The 27,448-nt window shown below is 41.5% G+C and overlaps 1 protein-coding gene across 1 annotated transcript in view; it reads right to left on the minus strand.

Annotated features, from left to right (window-relative positions):
- Positions 1-27,216, minus strand: part of LOC122809321 (interferon-induced transmembrane protein 1-like) — a 141,176-nt gene extending 113,960 nt beyond the window's left edge. Inside the window, exon 1 of the mRNA XM_044080721.1 lies at positions 26,783-27,216. Coding sequence (XP_043936656.1) covers positions 26,783-27,133 — 351 coding nt within the window. The 5' untranslated portion in view covers positions 27,134-27,216. The remainder of the gene's footprint in view (positions 1-26,782) is intronic.
- Positions 27,217-27,448: the final 232 nt, after the last annotated feature.

Here is a 27,448-nt window from a genome sequence, read left to right on the forward strand (position 1 = left end):
TCTCAGAAGGGCATTCTGACTGCCTTGAAATGTGTAATCTCTGTGTTGTGTCTCGTAACTGCGTAGTACTGTAATAGTGATCTGTAGATAGGCAAGAGTTTTGATCCCACCACTGGCAAGTGTGTGTGTGTGTGTGTGTGTGTGGGTCAGCAAATGGCTGAGTGTGGTTGTGTGTGTATTTGTGTCTGCATTCTGTCATGACAGCAGGTTTTACTGCTTTCCAAAGTGAAACTACCTCTTGCACTGGCCTTTATCCTTGTCATCTGCTAAACCACCCTTTTCCCCCTCCCCACTGCAAGTAATCAGTCCTATGATGTCATCCAGCTTAAAAGCAGAATCAGAGTAAGTGTAACTGTATCGATTCTGTGGCACATACCCCAACTACATACCACTCTACTAGTTACCTTTACATAGGCAAGACTTGTAAGCACAATACTGGCAAGTGTGTGTGTTTGTGTGTGTGTGTGACTACCCTGTAGCCAGGCATACACATGTGTTATGTCTTTTAACATGCTGCACACCATGGTAGTCATCTGTGGTGAGTGGAGTCTACCAATTGTTACATAGTTAGGGATAGTAAAGAATAGACAGCCCAGAAAGACTACTGTTGGATATGTTATTTTCCTGTGCCACTGTCGAGCAGTGACACAGATGTGGTCCCCAGGGTATATGTCCATACCCATCATTCCCCCACCCAAACTCCACATACACAACAACCATCCCTTCTCTGGTGAACTGATTAAGATTTAAATGTTATAAAAACAAGAGTTGCCTCTATTTTGTGTACACGTCAATTCCTTTGGAACCCTTCTGTTTCACAAAGGGTGTTCAGGCATGTTTATATATATGGCTATAGCTGTGTCTGTGTATATACATATATATATATATATATATATATATATATATATATATATATATATGTGTGTGTGTGTACACATCCCGTAAGTGCATATATGTGTTTAGTATTTAGTTATAACAGTTGTACATATGTAGACTTGTCTATGTTGGTTCACAGAGTACAGTACATTCAAGAGTACTGTACTTATCTACACAAAGTGACTGTACCATTTATTTTCAGTACTGTGGAATACCTGTAGTAACATGTGTATTATAAAAACCATGAAACATGTATATAAACCAGATGGCTCACTGGTAAGTCCAGTAACCTGGGTGTGCATGGTCTAGTGTTCAAGACCTGCAAGGATTGTTGATAATATCATTTAGGACTGAATAAGACACTTTTAACTGGGTGTAAATGTGTTTTCGCGACAGTATGCAGCGGGTACACACAGGTAAAAGACAAGTACAACTCGCAGTACACTTGAAATGCCCTTCTTTGGCAAGCTTGCTGATGTCACCCACCTAGACATACACTTCTGGGAGCAGTGTACCCCAGTAATCTCTGTAGCACATCCTGTTACTGCAAAATGCTGTTGTGTGAAAAACTAGTTTGACAGGTGTTCTAATCCCAGACTTGCCAACTCTGTATGTCGGTTTGCCTGCGAAAGGAACAATGCTTTTTAGAGTATGCACACTCCTTACAATTCACATGCTCAAATTTGGCAAGGATGCTTATGTCACCCACCTAGAAATACACCTCTGGGAGTGCTGCAACTCAGTAATTTCTGTAGTGTGTCCGCATAATGCTGTAGTGTGATAAACTAGTTTGGTAGGTGATCTAATCTCAGACTTGCCAACGGTGTGTGTGTGTGTGTGTGTGTGTGTGTGTGTGTGTGTGTGTGTGTGTGTGTGTGTCTGTCTGCCTGCAAATGGAACAATGCCTTTTAGAGTATGCACATTCCTTACAATTCACAAACTCAACTTTGGCAAGGGTGCTAATGTCACCCACCTAGAAATACACCTCTGGGACTGCACTCACCCAGTAATTTCTGTAGCGCATCCTGTAACAACGTAATGCAGTAGTGTGATAAGCTAGTGTAGTAGGTGTTCTAATCCCAGGCTTGCCAACTGTGTGTCAGTCTGCCTGGAAAGGGAGCAATGTTTTTTTAGAGTATGCACACTCCTTACAATTCACATACTCAACTTTGGCAAGGGTGCTGATGTCACCCACCTAGAAATACACCTCTGGGACTACTATAGCCCAGTAATTTCTATAGCACATTTTGTATCTGCGTACTGCTGGAGTGTGATTTAGAACTGTGGTAGAGTTCCAGCTACAACCATGGCAGTTATGTATGTTTTCTGTGTGTTTCAATGCCTGTGTAGGAAGCAATGCATTCTAACCTATTCACTCGCAGGACATTTACAGTGCCCTACATGGGTGATCCTGCTGATGTCATTCCTTGTCAAATACACCTCTGGGGAACAAGTTCTCTAATAATCATCGTGGTGCGTCCTATAACATCTCCATATAGTAGTGTGATATAGATCTTAGTAATGGGCTCTATACTCACACATGTCAAGTGTGTGTGTGTCTCACTGTCTGTTTTGTGAGCAATGCATTTTGGGTTACTCACTTGCAGGACATTCAAATTGCCCTACTTTGGTAACCCTGCTGATGTCATTCCTTGTGAAATACACCTTTGGGGATGGGGTAGCCCAGTAATCTCTGTAGAGCATGCTATAACTGTGTAATGCTGTAGTGTGATAAACTAATTAGGTAGGAATTCTATTCCAAGACGTGGCAGGTGTGTGTGTGTTTGACAGTTGGTGACTGTGAGTGTCTAACCACTGGACATGTTGAGGAGTGGATTTTTGTAGTTTTCCTATATGGTGGCCATATTATATGTCACAATGTCCACCTCACGAGGATTACAGATTTCAATCAGCCAAGAGACTGTGTTGGCAAGCCATTCCCCTACATCTGGCAAAAGGCCTGGTGAACAAAATAAGTAACCCTACTATTACCCATAATACTGTTTGAACCCATGTGTCATACACAAACACACTTGCCTAGAATATCCCGCAATGTTGCTATTACCCTGCACATTGTTGACATATAGCAGGCATGGTGTGAATGCAGTGGGCTGCAGAAAGCATGGCACCCTGTCCACCAGTACAATAGGCACATAATTGCAGACAATGCACCTTCGCTATGTTCCCCACTGGATGCCTGAAACATATGTGGCGCCATCAAATGTGATCCACAAAGGACATACAAAGCCTTACACACATGCCCTGTATGGACAAATGCTACTGACACCAGGGAATACCTGTATCATGCTATCAATGCAGATGCACGGTCAACCTGCTGTCTTTTAGAAGGTCCTGCCACACCAGGCCAGGATTGGCACATCTGATGATAGTCTGTGTACCCATGTGCCAGGCAAACCAGGTACACTTAAGTCACTGTACATTAATGTGGGACGTGCACATCCCAGGCAATGTCCATGTCAAGGACTATCAAACACAAACATGGCATGCATTGCAAAGCAATGGCCACTCATAATGGTAACCAGGATGACAGGACAGTTAATACAATACCCATCTGTGTGGGACATTGCAGACACTACACCCCTGAACCACACTGCAGACCACTGTCAGGTGGCCTGATGCCAATGATTACCCCTCACCCAGCCTTGTACAGCCATCTTGCACAGCCAACCACTACACACCCATGAAGCAATGCACACATGCATGTCAGTACTGGCACCTTGTGTCTGCATGTGGGGTATGATGTTCCCAACCACAGTCACACCCAGTATAACTCCCATTGGCATACTGACTGATATCAGACATGTTCACATGCCCTAGCCCATAGAACCTCAGGATAACCCCTGTGGTGCATGTAATACCTGTGCATTATTGTAGTGTGGCAAACTAAGTAGTTAGGAAGTGTATTTGTGAGCCTGCCAAAGTGTTCCAATGTGTCTGAGTCCCTTAGAGAGTGTGGCTGTGTTGACAATGACATATGTTCATGTGGACAGCCATGTGTGCTACACCTAATGTATGTCTACTATATCTCTGTTGCAGATGTCACTCATCAGCACACAATATATGTTCTTACAGCACACCAATGTGTCAGTTATGTGGCACATGGAGTGACTGCATGCACTTATAATAGGAATGGCTAGTCAGTCAGGGGTTTGAACCCCTGTACTGGTAGGTGTGTGACAGATGATGCTTAGGTTTTAGTCTCCCAACCCTTCTCTAATGAACTTTGCCTCTGTCTGTCCCTTACACACACTCTCTGGTGGATGTGGAGATGTACACCTGCTCAGCAGCAGCTTGTGTTTTGTATGTGATGGTCATGATCAGGTGGTGGCCTCTGCACCTATTGCAGTCCTCCTCTAGCTGATTGCAGTGTGTGGAGCCATTTGTTTCTTATGTTACTCACAGAACACACATCTGTGAACTGCAGAAGCATAGTGTGAGGATTGCAGTCAGTACCTGGTGACAATGATGAGAGTTACTGCCATTGCATCCCTGATTGGACATACGTCACATGAAACAGTGGTATAACAGTCACTGTCCGAGGTTATCGCAGTGACATGTCAATAGTGGGCCACTGTCCATAGCTGCAGTCACAAGTCATCTACACTTTGGACAGATGTCATGCAGTATATATGCATGTGTTGTGCTCCCTCTGCAAATGTATGACATCTGTTGTATTGAGTTGATGGTAATATCTATGCATGCTGTTATAAGTAATCTTGAATGCTGTTGACTATTACTAAGCCTTATCTGTGTTAAAACAGCAACACCATAGACTGTATGGGATTGGAGGTCCAAGCGGAACCACCTGTCCCACTTCAGCTGGCCATGGCACCGGGCACCAGCACATCTGGGGCCCAGCCTTGGACCTCCACCTCTGTTGGCTCTCCACTACCTTCTGTTGGAACCGCCACTGAGGATGGGGTCTGCCCCCTCTGGGAGCAGGTCCAGACAGGAACTTGTCAGCCATCGTACAGTCCAGGCCGTGGTGCATAGGGGGATCAATAAGGGGTTTTGAGGCCAGCTACGCTAGCTCGAGGGCAGAGTGTCACGTTTAGAGGGTGAGCCTGCCCCTCCTAGACAGCCCCCAGCACAGCCACCTTTGCGGCTGTGAAGGTGCAGTGGTGGCTGCCCATGGGTGGGGACCTCCGTCACACTATTTCCATTTGGGGGCTCATGGGCTTGTGACTGCCAAACACCCCTCCCCATCCAAGGTGTATCCCCCCATGTGTCATATTCCACCCCTGTATGCTGTCTTGTCTGTCATCCTACCCAACCTATCCTCCACAAGCATACCTACTCTCCTTCCCCAACATCCCACTCTCACCTTACAGAAACAAAAGGCTAATCTGTTCCCAGAACAACTTTTGCCCCATGCATAGCTGTCCATTTCACACACGTGTCCACTGGACACATGTAACCTTTTTAACTTGCATCACAACATACTACTGTTGTCCTCAACCCTCTCTCAGGCACACGATCCTGGTATGCACATGACTCCTAAAGGTTCCAGGTACACGTGATGCAGATGACCCCATTGTACACATGACACTACTGGTCCCTCTATGGTTACCCCATTTAACTTTTTAATGATGATGATGTTGTACACAGCACCTTGCAAGAGTACTGTTCTCGCATAATGATTGGACAGGAACTGTTTTGTTAATGTGAATGAAATGCTGAAAGTAATGTATTTGGGCAATGTACAAATGATTGCGTGTATTAATGACACATGTCTGTCTGAGGGAGCCCTGATATTACATAGGACAACAGCACTACATAATACAGGAGTTGCTGGTGTTTCCTTTTTCATTCTTTTTTACTGCTTTATTGTCATATGGTATGTTCTTGATAGATATATATATATATATATATATATATATATATATATATATATATATATATATATATATATAGCTATGTATGTATATATATCTGGACATAAACACACACACACACACACACACACACACACACACACACACACACACACACACATGCATCTACATAATGGAATACATTTCCTATAATGTTGAATGACTGTGCTGGATGCTATGTTTGTGATAACATTCAGTGTCTGTATATCTGCCATGGCTTAGTGGTAAACCACATTGGCTGTGGTGTGCAGGGTCCTGGTTTCAAGACTTACAGAGCCGGTTTATTTTGTTGCTGGGCAGAACAAGGGCCGTTGGATACGGAGTGATTAAGGCACTTTTAAGCAGTTGTGAGCGAGTTTGTGCAACGGTAAGCAGTGGTTGCTTTTGGTTACTGTTCCTTACACTCAGTTACCTTCTTGATTGCTTAACCTGTGTAGGCAGTGCTTATCCCTGCACAAACAGGCTGTAACCCGCTCACTGCTGCTTAAAAGTGCTTACTCCCGCTTACCCCCGCGCTAATTTCTTTTAAAGAAAAGAAAAAAGGGGTGATAGGAAAGTGGTGAAAAAGGTGCACAAAAAGGGAAAGACAGTAGGCAAGGTAGCTAGGGATATGCAGGAAGGGTGTAGGGAAGGTCCACAGCTGTCCATTTCTTCTACAACAACGGCTGTGCATATGCAATAAATTTGGTGGTACATTTGTACACTCACAACCCTGAGAGAGGGGTGAGGACAACAATAGTATGTTGTGATGCCAATTAGAAATGTTTACATGTGTCCAGTGGACATGTGTGCAAAATGGACAGCTATGTACGGGGTGTGCTTTTATTGCGGGAACAGATTGCCCTTATTTTCTTTTACTTTTAGGTGAGAGTGGGATGTTGGGGAAGGAGAGTAGGTATGATCAGGGAAGATAGGTTGGGTAGGATGACAGACAAGACAAACAAGACGCATACAGGGGCAGTATATGACACATGTGGGGGGGACACCTTGGATGGGGAGGGGTGTTTGGAAGTTGCAAGCCCATGAGCCCACAAATGGATACAGTGGGACTGAGGTCCCAACCCATGGGCAGTCACCACTGCACCTTCACAGCCCAGAAGGTGGCTGTACTGGGGGCTGTGTAGGAGGGGCAGGCTCACCCTCTAGTTGCACCACTCTGCCCTCAAGCAGGCATAGGCGGTCTCAAATCTCCCTGTCAAGCTTCCTACACACCACGGCCCGGACCGTACCATGGGTGACATGTTCCGGTCTGCTCCCGCTCCCAGGGGGGCCAAGCCCCATCCCCTATAGCAGTTCCACCCGAAGGTGGTGCAGGGCCAACAGATGCGGAGGTACCAGGCTGGGCCCCAGATGTGCAAGTGCCCGGTGCCATGGCCAGCTGAGGTGGGACGGGTGGGTCTGCTGGGACTGGCCTTCCCATACGAGCTATGGAGCTATGTTGTAGCATGTTTAAGGCAGGTATGGGTTAGCAATAGTCAACAGCATTCACAATTAGTTATAACAGCATGCATAGGTATTCCCATTACCCAGGGCACCAGATATAAAATAGTTGCAGAGCGGGCAGAACTCATGCATATATGGGTATACAGTGGCCATTACAACAACATGCAGGTTTCATTGATGGCAACAGGACACCAATATGGGGGTATTTTAACATGGCACATGCATAGAAACAGATGTGAATATTTATAAACCAAAATGACATATGTCCCAACAAAGGTTAGGAGTGTAGACATACCAAATGAGTTGTGTAAATCGGTTATTTTTGCACATATGGTAGGGGTGAGAGAGAGAGAGTTCAATTAACAACTAATAAATCCTTGTAGTTTACACAACATTTGTAGTCACTACAGTGGTCTGTCCCTTACATGCATTATTACACTACCCAATGGCGTTATATTGTACAATGGTATGTTTGTAGATTAGTATGTATGGGACCTGTGTCGTATGTACAGGCTTGACAAGATGCAGGTGTAATGCAACATGTTTTGAGACTGCTGACTGCTGTCATACACTTTGGGTGAGATGCTGGGATGACAGGTATGTTTGCATGTACATTCTCTGACTATGTACAAGTCTGACTATCAGTTATATGTCATTTACAGCTGCCTACATTTCTTAGATCATCACATGAATTTGTCAGGGGAACAGGGCAAAGGGCAGGCGATGTGGGCCATTTATCAGGACATAGTAGGCAGATTGGAACAGTTGACTGGGAAGATTGGAACAGTTGAGGGTATGAATATGCATACCACTTTCTATTTGAGCATTCTAGCATAATCTGTACAGTTGTTAAGTGTATATATGCATACAGCTTTCTCTCTGAACATTCTAACAAACTGTGTGCAGTTGTGTGGAATGATTATGCATACAACTCACTGGTGCTCCTGGGATCCAAAGCCCTGCTGTGTGTGACAAAAGCATTGCAGTTAAGATCACTGTACACTATGCTATCAGGCAATTGTTGTGAGGCTTTGAAATGTATTTAGTCTAATATGACTGACTTGTTTGCACGTCCAACATTGTTATGCAGCACTTCATACACATTTTATCTGTATACCACAGAGTGGGTAACACTGCTTACTACAACAGTACTATTTAATAACTGCAACAGTACAACAACATATGACTGCAGAGTAAACAGAAGCAATGCAGGGGTTACACCTTTATTCGCAGCGTATTACATGAATTTGAATACTGGTACAACACTTTCTGAGACTCTTACATTTATTTGTTATGACAGTGCATGCAGGCTATTTAGTAACCTGCCTTGTGACACATCCTTTGCAGCCTAGCATCATAGACTTACTGGTTTGCAGCACGCTCATCTGCAGCTGTCAGTGAAGTACAGTGATATTTAGCCATACCTATCCATAGTATACACAAGCTAGGCAATTTTTAACTACATAGTGGAAGGAGTACATACTCAGTTCTGGGGCATTCTGCATCTGCCTTGCTTCCTGGATCCACTGTTCCAGGACATCCCCCATCTGCCGCTTCAGGTCTGCATGGTGGTGCCTGACCTGCTCACCAGTCCGGGGGATATCTGTGGCACTAGTGAGGTCACTAGCAAGACTCTCCCAGGCCTCCATTTTGTACTACGAGCCCTGGTACTGGTCCTGCAGTAGTCTCCTGTCATGGTGTTTTACCAGGAGCCATACCATGAATTTGGACTCTTGGATGCCCCAGCGCTGCGCTCTGAAGTGAGTGCCTTCTCCCATTCCAGCTATTCTGCCTGCAGGGGTATGCTACAACTAGTTATGAGCCATATTCCCGCCTCTTCAGTTTAAGTAGGGCCGAATTCCCACACTTTTCCTTAATTGGCCGGTTTCGAAAAGGCTAAGCTATGTCTTATTTATTACAGGTTATATATGTGTCTGGTATCTGTCATTCATGTGTACATACACTGTATGGGGTCCTGGGGACTTCATAACTTTAGTACAGTGACACCTCAACTCCATGTTTACTGCAGTACTCCAATTCACATATTTATGGTCTGTGGCAGGTTATAGAACATTACACTGTACATAGATTCAGTTCACATGTTTGATTTGATTTCCCTGTGGTGAGGATTAGTTAGCAAAGACCTCCTTTCTATGTATTACTATCATGGCATCGTGGTTAACTACTCTGACTGTGATGTATAGGGTCCTGAGTTCTAGCCTTGCAGAGGCTGTTCATTTTGTTGCTGGCCAGAACATGAGCTGTTGGGTACAGAGTGATTAAGGCACTTTAAAGCAGTTATGAGCGGGTCTGCACGGGTTTGCGTGGATCTAAGCAATGCTAACCTCTGGTTACAGTTTCTTACACTCAGTTAGCCTCTGCATTGCTTCACTAATGTGATACTCGCATACCAGTGGCCAAACAGGCTTACACCCGCTTGCTCCCACACTTGCAAATGCACTGCATTTGGTGTTTGCATCTGACACTCACACCCCTGGGTGGGGGTGAGGACTACAATAATACCTTGTGATGCCTATTACATTGGCTTACATGCCTACAGTGAGGTGTTGCGACCATGTGTTCATAGATGTTGTGTAGTGGGTTATGCAATGACACATATGGTCATACCATACTTAGCCATTTAAAATGGACTGTGCTGCAGTGGGACCCATATCGGGAATGGCTGCCCATTAGGCGTAAGCATGCCTGTTGACTGTACAGAATCTGTGGCCTGTCCAGAGTTTGCTTCATACTATTGGTGTGTTCCTCTTACAATCTGCACCTGTCTGGCAAATACCTGGGAAGTGACACCATTAAATACAGACAAGTAATTGGGTTTAGGACCCCACATCCTTCAGCCGAGTCATGCTAATGCATACCTATTATTCTATCAGCTTTCTAAGGTTGTAAAATATGTGCTTTCTGTCCCTATTTGTTCCCCCAATGGTTTATGTTCTGTCCAGTGGTTTTGCTCTTAAGGGTTGAGAGGTATGGGCATAAGCTCTGGCCATTTCGAAATATTACTTATATCCCCGGGGCGGTCCTAATACAACTGCACCAGCCAAAACCTGCATGCCTAGGCCCATAATTGCATACCCATAGTTCCCCCACCTGACCCTCCTCTACAGCACTCATCCTTACTGTGGGTGTGGGTGGGGTCTAACCACACCACTACCCACTGCCCACTCTCCACGAGTCAGGACCCATGTCGTACGTTGTGTCGACCCATAGGGTATCAGGCTTGCACAACCTACTGGTCCATGTACGTCTACAGCCTGGTTTGATGAATCATTACAGGGACTGACTCCAATGATCAGTAATTTTTGGGGTGGCCCACAAGGGACATTGATGTCTTTGTTTCAAGATTAGACCTGGCAGGTCTCACCCACTGGTAGTAGCCTGCCTGTGGTCTGGGAAGCAGTGGTGTGTTTACTTGTATCGCTGTTTGTATGGTTCACCTGTCTAGGTGGGGGTGGCTGATGCTATGTCTTACACGTTTGTTGATTGGACCCCTCACCCCCATTTGCAAGGCCTGTGAACATATGTAATTCGTAACTGCTGTATCATATCCTAGATACTGACATGTGTATATTTACACACACACACACACACACACACACACACACACACACACACATATACATATATATATATATATATATATATATATATATCTACATTACTATATACAGATATATCTGTATATGAATGCATACATGCATATATTTATATATTGCTGTCTATGTATATCTAACAACATATGGGTGTATGGGGGTCTGCATATGTATATATCTATATGTGGTTATGTATATGTATTCTGTCTCTGTATGTATACATTTGTACTACGGAAAGGGAGAGGTATATCTTCATGTCGCTATAGGTAGATATGCACACACATTCCTCTACATATATACATCTACATCTGGTTATTCCATTCTCTGCCGTGTAGATTAGACTTTGCTGCAGTGTGACTCATAGCGGGTGTGGCTGCACGTTGGGCGATGCCTCTATCCAATGAACACTTTTGCTCACATCCCTTGTGCTGTCCATATAGACCCACATCAGCCAACACCTGCACATCTAGACCCATAACTAGCTACCCATAGTTCCCCCACCCGCACATCCTCTTCTGCACCCATCCTTACTCTGGATGCAGGTCGGGTCTGAACACACCACTACATGCTGCCCACTCTCCACTTCACGGGACCCATGTCGTACATTGTCTCGACCCATGGGTCATCAGGCTTTCCCACCCTTGTATTCCGGGTATGTACACACCCCAGCCAGAATGGTCGTCGTATCAGCTTCCTTTGGTTATATGTCAATTTCTGGGCTCCCCGCAAAGGACGCTCCTGTCTGTTCCAAGATTAGATTTCACAGGTGCACTCTGCCCCCCCCCCCCCGGTTGCATCCTGCCTGTGGTCTGGGGAGCAGTGTACTGTTTACATTATTTGTGGGTTTGTGTGTATGTTTCCTCTGTCCGGCTGGTGGGGGTGGTCATGCTTCATGTTACATGTTTCTTGCTTGGGCCCCTCACTTCCATTGGCATAGCCTGTGAACATATGTCATTCTTGTGTGCTGCTTCCTATCATAGCTGTATATCTGTGTATATCTATGCACACACACACACACACACACACACACACACACACACACACACACACACACACACACACACACACACACACACACACACACACACACACATATATATATATATATATCTGCAACTATATATATTTTATATATTTCATATATATATATATATATATTTATATATATGTATCTATAAGGCAAAGCATACCCCCGTGCAAATGTACTTAAACACGCTTACTGGTGCTTATATGTGCTTAATACTGCTTATTTATGCTTAAACCTGCTTACTAGTGCCTTATTCATTATGACACTGACACTTCACTCCAGTTCACTTTCACCCCCCCCCCCGCCCCCCACCAACCGGACAGAGGAAACATACACACAAACCCACAACAGGCTGTCGTCTGGCAAAATAAGCTTTCTAAACTATTACCAAACACCCTTGGAGTACCACAAAGCTCCATATTAGGACCATTACTGTTTTCAGTCTTTATCAATGACCTGCCTACTGTCATCTGAAATGTCAGCTGTGTCCAGTACACTGACGACTCCACCCTGATCTGCTCAGCCACTTCTCCCACTGATCTAAAGACTGATACCCAAACCACATTTACTACCATTGAAAACTGTCTCTCCAAACGTCAGCTATTACTTAATCCCAAGAAAACTAAAATGCTCATATTCCCACCAACCCAAAAGTCTGTACCTTTTACCTTCACTATAAATACAAAAGATGGGACACTTATCTCACATGACCCCCATACAAAATTACTGGGTGTTACTACTGATAACCTAAAATTTGCCCACCATGTAAATCAAACCCTCAAAAATATCAACAGAAAACTTGGGTCACTCTATAGCATCAAACCCTTCCTTACCCCACCAGCTAAGGTGGCCATAGCCCGTTCACACCTCCTTTCTACACTCTTATATGCATCCCCCCTTCTCGTCATTCTTAACAAAACCGATCTAAATAAACTTACAACCTGTTATAATCTCATTGCCAGGTTTGCAACAGGCTTGCCTTTTAGAACCCACCACTGCACTAACCTCAAACAGCTTGGATGGCTGGAATTACCCAATCTTATCCAGTATAATTTGTTGAACTTGGCTAACAAAATCCTTTACAATCCCAAAAATACTCCGGCCCTTAGTAATATCATCCTTCCCCATAAAAATCCAAGTCTGCTCCGCTCCTCAAATAAGCTGCAAATCCAAAATACCAAAACTAACAATGCAGCTGGTATGGCCCTCTTCGCAAATTCAATGGGTAGAATCTGGAACATACTACCAACTGACTTAACCCTGCTCCCCTCCCTGGACCAATTCAAACCAAAAATTAAACAACACCTTGAACAAAAGTGGCAATGCAACTGTGATACCTGGTTAAATTTCTCTCATGTATGTTATTTAAGTACTAGCAATAACCAAGACTCTCCTACTTCTAGAAGGGGAATTTCTAATCTGTAATCTGAACAACTCTATGTTAGTCAGGAACCTGTATAAACATTTTTCTTGATTTTCAATCCCACTGAATTTTTAACTCCTTTAATAATTATTATTTTTAAGTTGAAAATTTATTATTGCAACTGTATATGTTGGAGCTTTTCTCCCCGGGCCTCCGCTGAAAATTGACTTGTTCCAGCCGGACTTTCCCAGTCAACAAATGTAAAATAAATAAAATAAAATAAAAATAATTGTTAAAATCAGAATAAAATAATAAAACAGCCACCAAGGACTAAACGTAGGTCTTCACTATTTTAATAAAACACAGAACCAAATAACTAAGCGCTTTCACCAGGCATAATCCGCTGGCCAGTGGTTTATGCCTGGTGAAAGTGCTTAGTTATTTTTTTATTTTAAGTGTTGAGTGGTAGTTTATCCATTTGGATTTCTTTGTTTTTTTCACTTTTAATTGTTATTATGCAGGTTATACAACAGACAGATGTCAAAATATGTTCATATACAGATTACCAATGGAAAATGGTATGTGCTGCAGAACAGGAATGTCTGTTCATTAGGTGGATGCCCTAACCACTACACTATTGCTGTGCTACTTCATTTGCATATATACCCATATACCCATGGATCCTAGTTCCCCAAACATCCACCCCAACACTTCACTGACACAGCAGTCATCCATTCTCCAGTTGGATACATGGTGTATCCACACCACTACACATTGGCCACTCCCTACTCCTGTAGACCCATCCCATGAGTTGACTCACTCCACGTATCCTCAGACATCCCAAAAGTTTAGTCCACACACATTGATGAAATAAGTGACCAATAGAAAACTATTCACAATTTTTGGGTTGTCCCACCTGGGATACACATCTTTATTTCAAGATTAGACTCTATACTTCATTACATCATTACTCCCATTAACATGACACTACAATAAATTAATAACTATGACTATGTGGTAACGCACACGTTACACATGAGAGCTAATAATGTATGAGTTCAGCAAAATTATATTACAAATAGAACCGGTTTAGTGAGTGGCATTGCCGTAGCAGGCAGATCACAGGAATGATTCCATGTGTGAGAAAGTCCTCACATTTGATTTTTTGAGAACAGCACTGACTTCGGACGATGTACACACTTCTGCATTTTTGCAGATTCGTCCCTTCCCTCTTATGCACAACCTATTATTCTATCTACTGTCGAGGTTTGCATGGGCACTTTCATGTTATTTATGTCTGTAAAAGGAATGAAGGTGTTACAGGGAATGTACTTCTACATATAGATGTATGCATGTGTGTATGCATATATACTTATAACAAACTCGCTGACCTCCACGAGGCAGTCCAATTAGAACCAGGCCATCCAACCCTGACACGCCTGGATCCATAATTTCATACCCATGGTTCCTCCACCCCACCCGAGTTCAACATACACCCAAACCATACATTCTCCAGTTGCTATCACAGCCATGACACACCTCCACACATTGCCCTCTCCCCAGCATTAGGGACCCTACACGTATGTTGTCCCAACCCATGTTTCATCAGGCTCGCCCACCATTTAGTCCTTGAACATACCTGGCCTTGCTTGTTTAATGGTCGGAGGTCTACCCATCCTAGCAATTTTTGGGTAGTCCCACCAAGTACTACCCTGTGATTGTTTGTAAATTAGACTTAGCAGATTGACAATGTTACTCCCACTGGTAGTATCCTGCCTGTGGTATGAGTAGCAGTGCTTTGCTCACCCCTGCCCAGCTTGATATGACATAAGCTGACAGCACTAAATAATACTGGAGTTGCTGTTGATTCCCTCTCATTCTTTTTGTATGCTTTATTGTCACAATGTTCATTCTTCATATATATATATATATATATATATATATATGTATGCATTATATATCTGTACATACACATGCACATACATCTACATAATTATATACATTTCCTATGCTGGGCTGCTTACACCCGAGCAAACGCACTCAGACTTGCTTACTGATACTTATATATGTTTACTACTGCTTATTTGTGCTTACACATGCTTACTGGTGCCTTATTCATTATGACACTACCACTTTGATTGAATGACATTAGTTAAATATTTCATGCAGTACTCCAGTTCACATTTACATGTTATTATGTAGGTTATACAGCAAAACGATGTATAAATATGTTCATATACACATTCCACATGGAAAATGATATATGCTATAGTGGGACTCAGACCATGAATGCCTGTTCATTAGGCGGATGCTCTAACCACTACACTACTGACGTTAATGTTGATTCCGCATGTTCTTTTCTATTTGGATGATTTTGATGTGTAAGCTACGCTAAGCATGGGGCAGCGGCACACAAACACTCTGCGCTTCACTTACACTTTCAATAATGAAGCAATACAAATGTAAAATAGAGACACGGGGGGATCTAATTGTGATAGTTCTAGGGACGAGGGCTCAACATTCCACTACGTGCTTGTGTGTTTATTACTTTGATTTTATTTCAGTGTTCGTGGACACTCTTGAATGCTTAACATACATTTCAGTATCCACGAACACTGGCTTAATTGCTTACTATTAGAGGCGGGCTCTAATAGTAAGCATAGTAGGTTGTGTAACTGTGGGGGCATGTTTATGCCTCCGTAGAGCACTTAAACACGCCCCCTGCACTCGCACACATTTCCTGTGCACGCTGAGGGTGTGGCAGCGCACCCACATAAATATTCATATGGCGCTGCTGCACCATCTGTAAGGAGGACGCTCGGCACAAGGCTAAAACCGTCCTTACGCCGAGCTTCATGAATCCCGGGGTGAAATTTTTTTATTGTTTATTTGAAGAAAGAGTTGTTTACGAATTGGTTGAAAAGTGTTAGATAATCATCTGTATATGCTGCATCTGGGTGGATGTTTCTCTTATCAGAATGAGAAAGTTTATAATAGGAAGTTAAGAGGGAGGCATGAGGATACCAATCAACTCTGAAAAAGGTGAAAGATGTTTTAGGAGTAAAGCAAGCACAATTAGTGAAACTCCAAAATGGCTTTCGTGATGGCAAAGTGGATTGAGGTGGTGTTACTGATAAATGAAATCTGGAAATTCAACTGAAATTGAATACTAAATATGAGTTTTTGAGGCAAGTCCTAACGGACTAATATTTTCTAGCTTCCTAGCATATAAAAGATCCTAGTGATTGGACTGAGGAACTGTAAATAATTAAGGATAAAAGTGGGTCTTCAAAAAGATAATGATAGTGTTAAGTGAAGAAATCCAGCGGTTATAGCAGAAATGTTATTATTATTATAAAACGCTTTATTCAGGGCAAACAGCATGGGGAGAATGTGAAGAAACTAAATATTATCTCCATGGAATGGATTTACTAAAGATGACCAGAACAATGATAGTCATCCTGGTCAGAGTGGAATAAGTACTCAGGACAATAAGAAGCTAGTCACTAAGTAGTGATAATATGCCAGCTGAAAATATATATATATATATATATATATATATATATATATATATATATATATATATATATGGGATTTACTTCACTTACCCGAATGAAAGTACCAACAAACAAGAAGACCGACATCCAGAACACAGCCTTTCAACTCGAGGTAAGTAACTGCTTGGCCATCCCATAAAAGCAAACAAACAAAAGTAAACCCATCCATGTGGGGGGCTTCACCTCCCACATCCCCCTAACTAAATATACCAACTCCGAGATCGCACTACCATGGGGATAAGAGGCAAAGTTCAACAGGATAGCCAAGTGGTTATTTACCTCGAGTGGAATGTCAGCGTTCCAGACGTCAGTCTTCTGGTTTGTCAGTCCTTTCGGCTCGGCAAAGTGAAAGTCGGTGATGTGGCCATTCGGATAAGTGAAGTAGATCCGTGTGTGTGTGTGTGTGTGTGTGTGTGTGTGTGTGTGTGTGTGTGTGTGTGTGTGTGTGTGTGTGTGTGTGTGTAAGAAAGAGAGAGAAGAGAGAGTGAAACTAAAGACAAATTAATAATGAGCCTGGAAAAGTTGCATAAACTAGTGTTGGAAAATAAATATGTAATGCCTCTTACATAGAAGATGGCAATTGTGGCAGTTATGCCTAAAGAGAATAAGGCTCCTAGGCTGCCTTCTTCACATGGACCCACCTCAGTGATTAAGAATGACTGTGAGGTGTTTATTTATATACTTGGTACTTGGAACATGGTTGACACGTTATGTAACCCAGATGATTAAAAATGACAAATGTGGATTTATTAGTGATAGTTTATTAGTGGCGATAGATTGATAATCGAAATAGTAATAAAAATGCCTAAGAGGAGTGCAAGATTTTGGTGATTGAAAGTTTATATGCACAGAAGGCATCGAAAAGGGTAGATCTGCATAATGATGGAAGTGCATCCGGCATATGGTTTTAAGCAGGAATGAGCTGACTTGGTCAGAGTAGTTTAAAAAGGGTCTAAAGCAAAGGTAAAAATTCATATGAGCTTGTCAGTGTCCTTCTCTTTATTAAGCTGGACTAAATAGTGATGTCCATTGTTGCTTCTCTTGTGTGCTGTTTATTAGGAATCTTGTCTGTGTTGCACCCATAAGACTGGTGAAGAGGAAGTGAATGTCTTGCTTTTTGCTGATGACATTTGATTTATACAGTTTGGCCTGCTGAGAATATCCCTTATATGTTTCATTAGCTTGACAAGTCTGATCTGTAAAGCCATGGAGCGTATTATTATGAATCTCATAAACAAGGACATAGGCAATCTCCAAGCACTTGACCCCACCCAGTTCGGATTCATCAAGAGCAGATCTTGCCTGTTGAACCTGGTTGACTTCTTTGAGACTGTCACCAAGGCCCTGGATGAGAGAAAGTCAGTACATACAGCTTACCTTGACTTGGCCAAGACCTTTGACACAATCCCCCACTCGGGCATCATCGAAAAGCTAGCACAACTTGGCGTAAATCTCATCAGGTGGGTGGCCAACTGGCTCACTGACATGACCCTCAAAGTCAAAATAGGCACCTCCACCTCCGATAGCAGACCTGTCACTAGTGGAGTTCCCCAGAGATCTGTTCTGGGACCCCTACTGTTTGGCATCTGTTTCTCAGAGGTCTAGGCAAAGACAAAGGGCCTGAGGCTGATCAAGTTTGCCAACAACTGTAAGTTGGGTGCTGTCATTACTCCCCAGATGATGGTAACATACTACAAGAGGGTCTCACAGCAATTAATGACTGCTGCCAAAGTCATGGCCCCAAGCTAAATGCAAAAAAAAAAATGTATCATTATACCATTCGACAAAAACATCACCCCTATTGATTACCACATCAATGGCACAACCCCCTAAGCACACAACCTGTGGTGAGAGACCTGGGCATTCAGGTTGATAACAACCTCACATTCAACCATCATGTAGTGGCAGTGGTCAGAAAAGTCATTTACTTGGTTCATCTCATAAGTAAAGGGATTGCATCCAGAAAAAAGGAGGTTATTACCTCTCTATACTCCTCCCTCATTAGACCAATAATTGAGTATAACACCCCATTTGGGCTGTACCTCTCCAAACATCTGCACGAACTGGAAAGGCCACTGAAATACCTCACAAAGAGAATCCATGGTCTCCAACACCTGTCCTATGCAGACAGGCTCAAATCACTATCACTCTACTCGGTATTGTACAGATTGCTCAGGGGTGATCTGTGTCTTCCCTACAAGACAGTCTCGGACCCTGCCCTACTAGAGATGCTCCATATCTGTAAGTCTAACTCCTCACGCACAACCTGCTCAAAAACCCTGAATCTAATATGTGACATCAACAAATCCTGCTGGAGAGACAGGTTTGTCTCCCAGAGGCTGCCCCGTCTCTGGAATAGACTTCCCATACACATCAAACACAGGATCTCTCTGAACCTTTTCAAGCGCAACCTTGATGAGTAGATGGGAAACCACAAATTTGTCCCAGGCATTCCACCTGTGTCCCTCATTCTCAGGGTTGACAGGTGCTGACTGAGGTTTCTTTTTGGGGATAAACTCTTGAATAAGCTTGGAAGGGCCCCAGGGCCATTAGCCTAGTAATCTCCTATGATCCTATGAACATATGGATGCATTTGGGAGTTTTTAAGGTTATAAGGTCAGTAAACCAAGACACAACCCACGCTTGTTAATTATAAGCCAGTGCCAGTGATAAGAAGGAGTATGCTTACTTAACAGGAGAGTACATATGTAATTATTTTGGAATTTGGTTGAGCATTACATTGAAGAATCAGTGGATAAGACCTATGAGGAGTTAAAAAGAAAAGAAGAATGATTTTAGGAGCTACATGCTGGCAGAGCTAAAGTTGGATCTGAGAATACGTGTTTTGCACTTTTTGCGCTTCTCCTATTATTCAGTGTTTTTTCAAACTTTTCTATCACATGACCTAGTCAAGATTCTAAAGGTGATAAAAATCTCATGGGCCATTTCAGTTAAGATGATGTAAAGACTTGTTTTATATGTAGTAAATTAAATATGTCTAAATACCAGAGAGATTTGAATGCAACTGATCCCTATGATTAGTACGATACAGTGCAATTTGAAGTGTTATACTTAAAAAAATACCTTGAGATGAACCTGAACAAAAGAAACTCATACTTCTGTGGCAAGGTTTACTACTGAGTATTTGAAAGAGTAATAGTATGGTTTTATTTTAGGGGTAGGAATTAATCTACTTACATTATAAAACAGGTAGATTAATCCCGACCCCTAAAATAAAACCATACTGTTACTCTTTCAAATACTCAATACATCTACTTACATTATAAAACAGGTAACTGTGGTGGTGGTGCTGCGGTAGCATTGTCGTCTCACAGTAAGACATTGTCCTGTTTGATTCTCAGCTAGAGCGTCTTCTGTGTGGAGACATGCATGAATGGGCGTACCTTCGTTGAAGGTTGTGTGTCAGAGTTGGCAACTTCGCACATAAAAATCTACTGCCAGTCATTAGTGGACCGGAGTTCCGCTGTGACGACCCCTAACCGGGAAAAGCCGAAAGACACAACAACATTATAAAACAGGTCATGACATTTATAAATATGACTATAATGCCAGTGATTGAGTCTGTTTTTACCTGTGGGTTATAGTAATGGCAGCTTGCCAGGAAAGATAGGACTAAAACAATGGGAAGCTAGGCAAATGCAGGCACTGTTTTAAGAACACTTGTGGTCTTCTGGTAATTGGGAAATGTGAGCTCAAGTGCAACAGGATAATGTGTTTCAGCTAGAATATAGAGGATTAGTCCTAAATGCAAAACAAATTGTGCATGTTTTATTCATCAGTGCTACACCCCTGACTTGGTATTATTATTACTGGATACCCAGTATGGCTATAACCCTGTGATCAGCTTTGGCTGAAACCCTGTGATCATAGACTTATGAGGCTTTAAGAGATGCCACTTCAGTGGTTTGGCAAAAAATAAATACATAAAAATAAGCATCACCAGGAGACCTTTTTGGAAGCATGGATAATTGATGACACATGGCATTGGATTTGTCAGTTGTCATGATATGCAGCAAATTCTAGGAGATTTTGGATATTGTGTAGAATTGCTTGCACAAATATTTTAATCTCCAGAAAGATTGAGAATAATTTTCTTAAATGTGGACCTGGTCTGTTAGAGATGTGAACTGGCTGTTTTCTGTGCTTTGGAGCATATGTTCTGCTCTTGTCATAAATTAGCTGCATTTAAAGTGGCTTTAACCTAAATATTAAAAGAGTTTTACATAGAAATATAGAAATAACTAGAATGATATTCTTCTCAGGATGTGATGTGGGTATATGTTGTACAAAGAAGGCAAATATCATTTTGTTTTTTAATGACTGTTGCTAAAACATCTATTTTAAGGAAATGTAAACTGGTCAAGTTCTGATTACTGAAGTATGGAAAAATGAATTTTATAGAAAGTGCTTTAGCCAGGAAGAATTATGAAATAAATATGTACCACTTGGATTAACATGACACATGTGCAAAGATACTTTAAGTAACATTGGGGCAAAGTAAGGTAATACTTGAGGTGTATAACATAAATATACTTGGATTTTCTCTGTGAGGTTATCATTGCTTCATAGGTTTATAGGAGATACTAGGCTAATGGCTTAAGAGCCCTTAAAAGCCCAGCCAGTTTTGCCTAGATTTTACCCAATTTTCTATCCCTACAAGAAAGATAACAATGGTCAGCATGTGGGGTTTTGACTATTTTTACATACCACCTCTGTCGTTAAGGGACATGGCTGCCATCCCAGGAGGGAATTTGCAATTCCTCATTCACTGGTCCAGATTGCACTTGAAGATAGTCTGGGAAGGGCTCTACTTCAAGTGAATAGGAAGCCTGTTCCAGAGGTGGGGCAATCTCTGGGACACATATCTGTCTCTCCAGCATGATCTATTCATGTCAGAGATCTGGTTTAGATCTTTGGAGCGGGTAACCTTCATGCAGTTAGTTTTGTGAATGTGTAACATTTCCATCAGGGCCGGGTCAGAGATCACCTTGTAGTTCAGGCACAGATCACCCCTTAGTAATCAGTAGGAATTGGTCCACATATGACATCTTGGTTATACCCTGTATTTTTTTGGTGAAAAACCTCTGAGGACACACCAGCTGTTGCAGGTGCCTGGCGAAGTACATGCCAAAGGGTGCATTGCACTCAATTATTGGTCTGATGAGGGATGAGTACAGTGGCATTATGACATCCATAGATCTGGATGCCATGCCCTTACTTATAAGTTGAGCCACATAGAAGAATTTCCTCACCACCATGGACACACTGTGATCAAAGTTCATATTACTGTGTGAGTACCCAGATTTCTCACTGCTGGGTGCACTCTTAGGAGTGTGCTATCAGTGCTGTAATTTGCAGGAGTATTTGATTTTCCAAAGGGTATTATTATGCACTTATTCACATTTAGTTTTAAGCAGTGGCCATGGCCACCAATCATTAGTCTGCGTCAGATCTTTCTGTATGATAACATCATTTGGGAGTCCATGATTGCTCCCAGTTTGCAGTCATCAGCAAAAATGGTTAGCCAAAGGCCTTGACATCTGAGAAGTACATCCCCAACAGGAGAGGGCCCAGCACTGAGCCCTGTAGTACTACACTGGTGACTGGTCTCTTGCTGGATGTGGATTCCCCCACTTTAACAACATGTGTCATATCTGTGAGCCATTTAGTAATCCATCTGGTGACATAGAGGTTTATGCCCAGTTTTTGAGTTTATAATACCCAGATGATGTATTGTGTCAAATGCCTTGGCCAGGTCAAGGTAGGTGGTATGCATTGTCTTTCCATCAAAAGGGAAGGTTTAACATGTTAAAGATAGGAATTTTATTGCCTGCTATTAGGTGTTGTATGCATAGTTTTTTTTGTTTGTTATAAATGATCTGAGATATAAGGTGTACACATATTGAACACTAAAATAAGTGACAGTATCCAATGAGTGTTTTATTTTGGTTTCAGTATAGAAAGTATGGGAGTTACAAGGAATAGTGTATGGCATTTGTACAGTGCCAATGTATACTTATTATAAAATTGTTTTTTTTTTTTCAGTTAGAGTGAAATGTAAATTAAATCTTAAAGAACAAAACCGCCACCAAAGCTCTAAGACTCACTTGTCCTGCACAAAACAGATGTCCAAAATTGAAGCAAAAACACCAAGACTTGAAGACAGGTGTTATCAGAAAAGCTGCCTAGATTTTAACTTGGGGCATAGGGGTATGTATTCATTAAGTCCATGACCTTTGCCGGCCCTTAACCTAACTATCCACTTAGCTTTTGTGGACCTACGGAACATCACAGAAAAACTTGAAGCTAAGAGGATACTTAGGTTTAGGGCCAACAAAGGTCATGGACGTAATGAATATATACCCCTACACCCCAAGTTGAAATCTAGGCAGCTTTTCAGATAACAGCATTAATGATTTTTATCATACATTATTATATATTTGTATACATATATAAATTATTTATGCTTATGTTTTATGAAGTTGGTTTTAATGTATTTTTGCATTTACAACCATGTACTGTGTAGGGTCTGTTTTAAATTTTGCACTGACATCTAAAGAAGTGGGGTTGCCCACAAAAGCGCTTGCGTTAATTCAGATTTGTTGTACTGGATCCTACAGCTGTCTCCAGGTCCTGGTGTTTTTGCGTAAATTAAATCTTGTTTATTTCTTAATGTTGTTATATAACAATAAACAATGATTTAAAAAGTCTGTTCATTTCTTCTAAACACTATTGAAGTCCACCCCCAAATATCTCTCTTGCGGAAATACAGGCATAGAACAACCTGCTGATGAAACTAAACTTTACTGTGTGGAGTTGTATCACACTAACCCAACTAAACTTAGGGGATGTTCCATGCAGCTCCTGGCAAGGCACCAAAATATCTGCTTTGCTTCTTTATTAAGTTATACTAATCAGTATGTTGTGTAGCTGAAAGAAATCCCAGTACTGAACTCAAAAATACTGTTAAATATTCTCAGTATAACATGAGAAACAATGATTACTCAGTAATCCTGTAGTAGCGTACCTCATAGGATGCGCAGTGGCAAGTCCCGCCTTACCCTGAATATTCATGTAGACAGCTTCACCATCCACATGAATATTAATCAAAGGGGCAGTACAATTACCTATTGTAATTAATGTTTTTCATTTTTGCAGGGGGGCTGCACCCCCTACCCCCCCCCCCCCCAAATTATATATAGCAACTCCAAGATCGCACTACAGTGAGGAAAAGAGTTACTCGTAAGCATCATGTCACTGTCACCTCTGCACAACCATCATTTGCATGCAACATCATGGCTATTTGGGATGTGAATCATGCAAGTCAGGCCCATGACACTCCCAAATCTGTGTGAACTGCCCTGTGAGGTATGCTTGTACAGGATCACCGAATAATCATTAAATAGTATCATACACTGACTCATATGCAGGTTAGTATAACTGTCACTCAACCCACCATCGAGGGGCAATTAAAAAAATTTTAAAGAAAAATGGTTATATAATTTATATACCATTTCCAGACTGCTAGTACACCATCATCCTAACAGGAATCAGATGTGATTTATAAAACTCATATAATGCCAGACACATAGCTACAGTTCCTTCTAAAGCTGCTAAATGTTCAATGACTTATACATCTTCAGTTATACATGCTAATCACTTTCATCTTTTTTAACTGCATCCCCCATAAAGCATCCATTAAGCTGTCAGTAGACCCCATCTTCTGCTGCACTTGATATCAATGTTGAAGATTTAGAGCTGATCAAAAAGGGCTCCAGTCCCTAACATTATCTAAGAACTCAGATATCTCAGTTTAGAATCCATTCTTCAGAGGTCTGCTTAAATTGCCTTTATCTCTAGGTCATGTATTTGTTACCAGTGCTGGTGCAAGGGTTTATTGATCTGCTGTCAGTGTTAAGACTTTTTAGCTCTACTACACTGACCAGACTTGTGAGGTAGAGGTCTTTTTGGGGGAAGGCTATCAAATATCCATCAAGTTTGTATTGTCATTTTTATCTAGCTGGGTCTTACAGCCTAGATAACAAACCTCTGGCCTTCCATGGGCAGTACAGTAAATAAGAAGACTTATCTTTAGACACAAACAGTACAGCAGGAAACCACAACTGGACTTAATATTCCAAGTTCTTAAACCATGTGATGGCAGAACAATCTTACTCCACTTGTTAAAAAGATGGGATAACTGATTCTGCACTATGTGAAACAATTATCAAATTTCACTAGGTGCCAGTTATGCCTTGTCACTGATAAGCTACATTTCTTATCTTTAAACAACTTTAATAGGTTGCAAATTAAAATTTCTTGCCTTGGTTTCCTAGAGATCTAGTGATACTTCTGCATGTGTTTTCTAGTACCTCTCAACTGTCCAGATTTTTACTTCCTATTTTTTATCTGCTCTTCAAAACATTTGAGATTTTCTGGCAAATCATTGAGGACTGAAATCACTAAATAATGGTAAACATATGAATTTCAGACTTCATATCCTTCAGAAAATGTGTACTAATACAAAACCTGTTATTCTAGCAACTGTCTGTTTTTATAGGGGTAGTATTTAAACTCTGTCCCTATTTTGGGCCGTTGCCCCCCCCCCCTTTACTTTTGGCTTTGTCCAGATCTAGTGCGGTAAGAGGTTGAGAGGTATAATGCTCCACCATACAACCAGAGTGAAGGGGCTGTTCATGGCACAAAGCTGGGTCAGAACCCACCAGTATTAGGCAGGTATAGGATCTGTATTTTTTTTTCTGCAGTTACCATTTTCTTGGTTATCCAACCTGGATGTTGCCTTAGCATGCTGTTTAAATAGTCTTCCTGTTTTTCCAGTGGTTGATTATGTAATGTTATGGAGGCTGAATGCACCTGCAACTGCATTTCTTACAGGTCCATTTTTTATTTCCAAACAGCCATACACTATTGGCTGCACTAACACTTTTACATTAGCTAGGGTGCCTCCCACATCTATTACAACCACTTGAATTAGGTATCTATTTGTATGAAGAATCCATCCATTTGACAAATGTGGAGAAGGATGTCTTTCTCACTATGTGTTGAACAACTCGTTTTGCCATACACAGATGTGCATTGTAGTTAAATGTCTAGAATAAGAACTCTGGCACCTTGGGCATGGTTAGACTAGAACTGTAATGTATCTCACTGTGCATAAATTTTATGACTGCAGAATAAGAAACAGTACTGCATGAGAGCTGAGAGGTCAATGAGTCTGCCTTCACATTACAAGCTTTACTGACGAGAACCCTCACACTTTCAAAGTGTCATTGTTATAGGAGATCATGTCAGTACCAGCTGAAGAGTGTTCAAGGTATGCACATTTTTTTCTCCTCAAAAACTGACTTTATTAAATTTACTTTTAGCACAAGGGGTTTTTTTCCTGAAACATCATCATAGCAAAGTTTTGAAAAATATTTTTAAATTATATTGAAGAAATACATTACTGAATGTATACTACATTTGATAATACATTCAAATTTAATAATTCTGTAATGTTATATAAAAACATCACATATAAAGACCTTATAAACTTTGACAAGTGTTTTATTCCTTAATGAAAACAGTGCTCTAGAGAATGTAGTAGAGAGTGTATTGATATTGTTTATTAATATTTTTTAGGTAAGATCAAACTAATTTGTTGATTTTTTTAAAAGTGCTAAAAACTTTGGACATATAGAACTTGTATTCCTTAGAATTACATCTGATGGGTGGACTCTGTATATGCTCTTGATGGACTTTTGAGGTTTCACACTCCTGAAAAACTGTCATTGGGTTATAACTATATGACATGAGTGATAGTTTATAATTAATACTAACATTCAAAACAAGCTGCCAGACTTTAGAAGTAATATTTTGGTATTATATTACTGTACAAGATTTGATATTACTTTAGAAAATGAAGCTGTATTTGTTAAAACAAATCAAAACTGAAAAAAAGCCAAAGGAAAACATTCCATTCTTACCTGAACAGAATAAATTAGAGCAGCAATTCCAAGAGGAAGGCAGCAAAACAGCATTGTCACAATGGAGAAGGCCAAGTAATCCTGGGGTACTGGATATCCTGAATATGGCTGGGTGACAATGATTGCTGGCTGAGCATTGATTACATTAGGAGCAGGCAGTGAGCCTTGTGAATAGAATCCACTGTAATCTGGTGGAGGATAATAGCCCTGAGAGTCATAGGGAGGCACTGAAGGAATGTCCTTATGGCCATCTTGGCTGCTGAGACTCCAGTAGGGAGGTGGAGGAGGTACAAATCCAATATCACCCAATTCTGAGTTGTGATTATTGCAGCAGTTGTGTGAACTATCCATTTCACTAAGTGAATAAAAGCTGCTTCTGAATTCTGCAGTCTCCTACACAAAACTGATCATTCAAGCTGTGCATTGCACTATGATATATGATTAATGATGTAAGACACGGAATTTACTTAGCTGTAGAAAAGGAAGCACCGCCCTTCATTCCTCAGGCAGAAGTATGGCGGGGTGTGTAACTAATTGTTGACTGTATTTCAAGACTAATATTTCACAAGCTGTTCTTTGTAGAGAGGTACATAATACTGTGGATTATTAATTAGGGATACCTGTGACACTGATATAGCAATTTAATTTAATTAACTGCAGATATAA

This window comes from Protopterus annectens, chromosome 8.part0 (assembly GCF_019279795.1).
Source record: "Protopterus annectens isolate FY-2018-M chromosome 8.part0, PAN1.0, whole genome shotgun sequence".
Classification (NCBI taxonomy): domain Eukaryota; kingdom Metazoa; phylum Chordata; order Ceratodontiformes; family Protopteridae; genus Protopterus; species Protopterus annectens.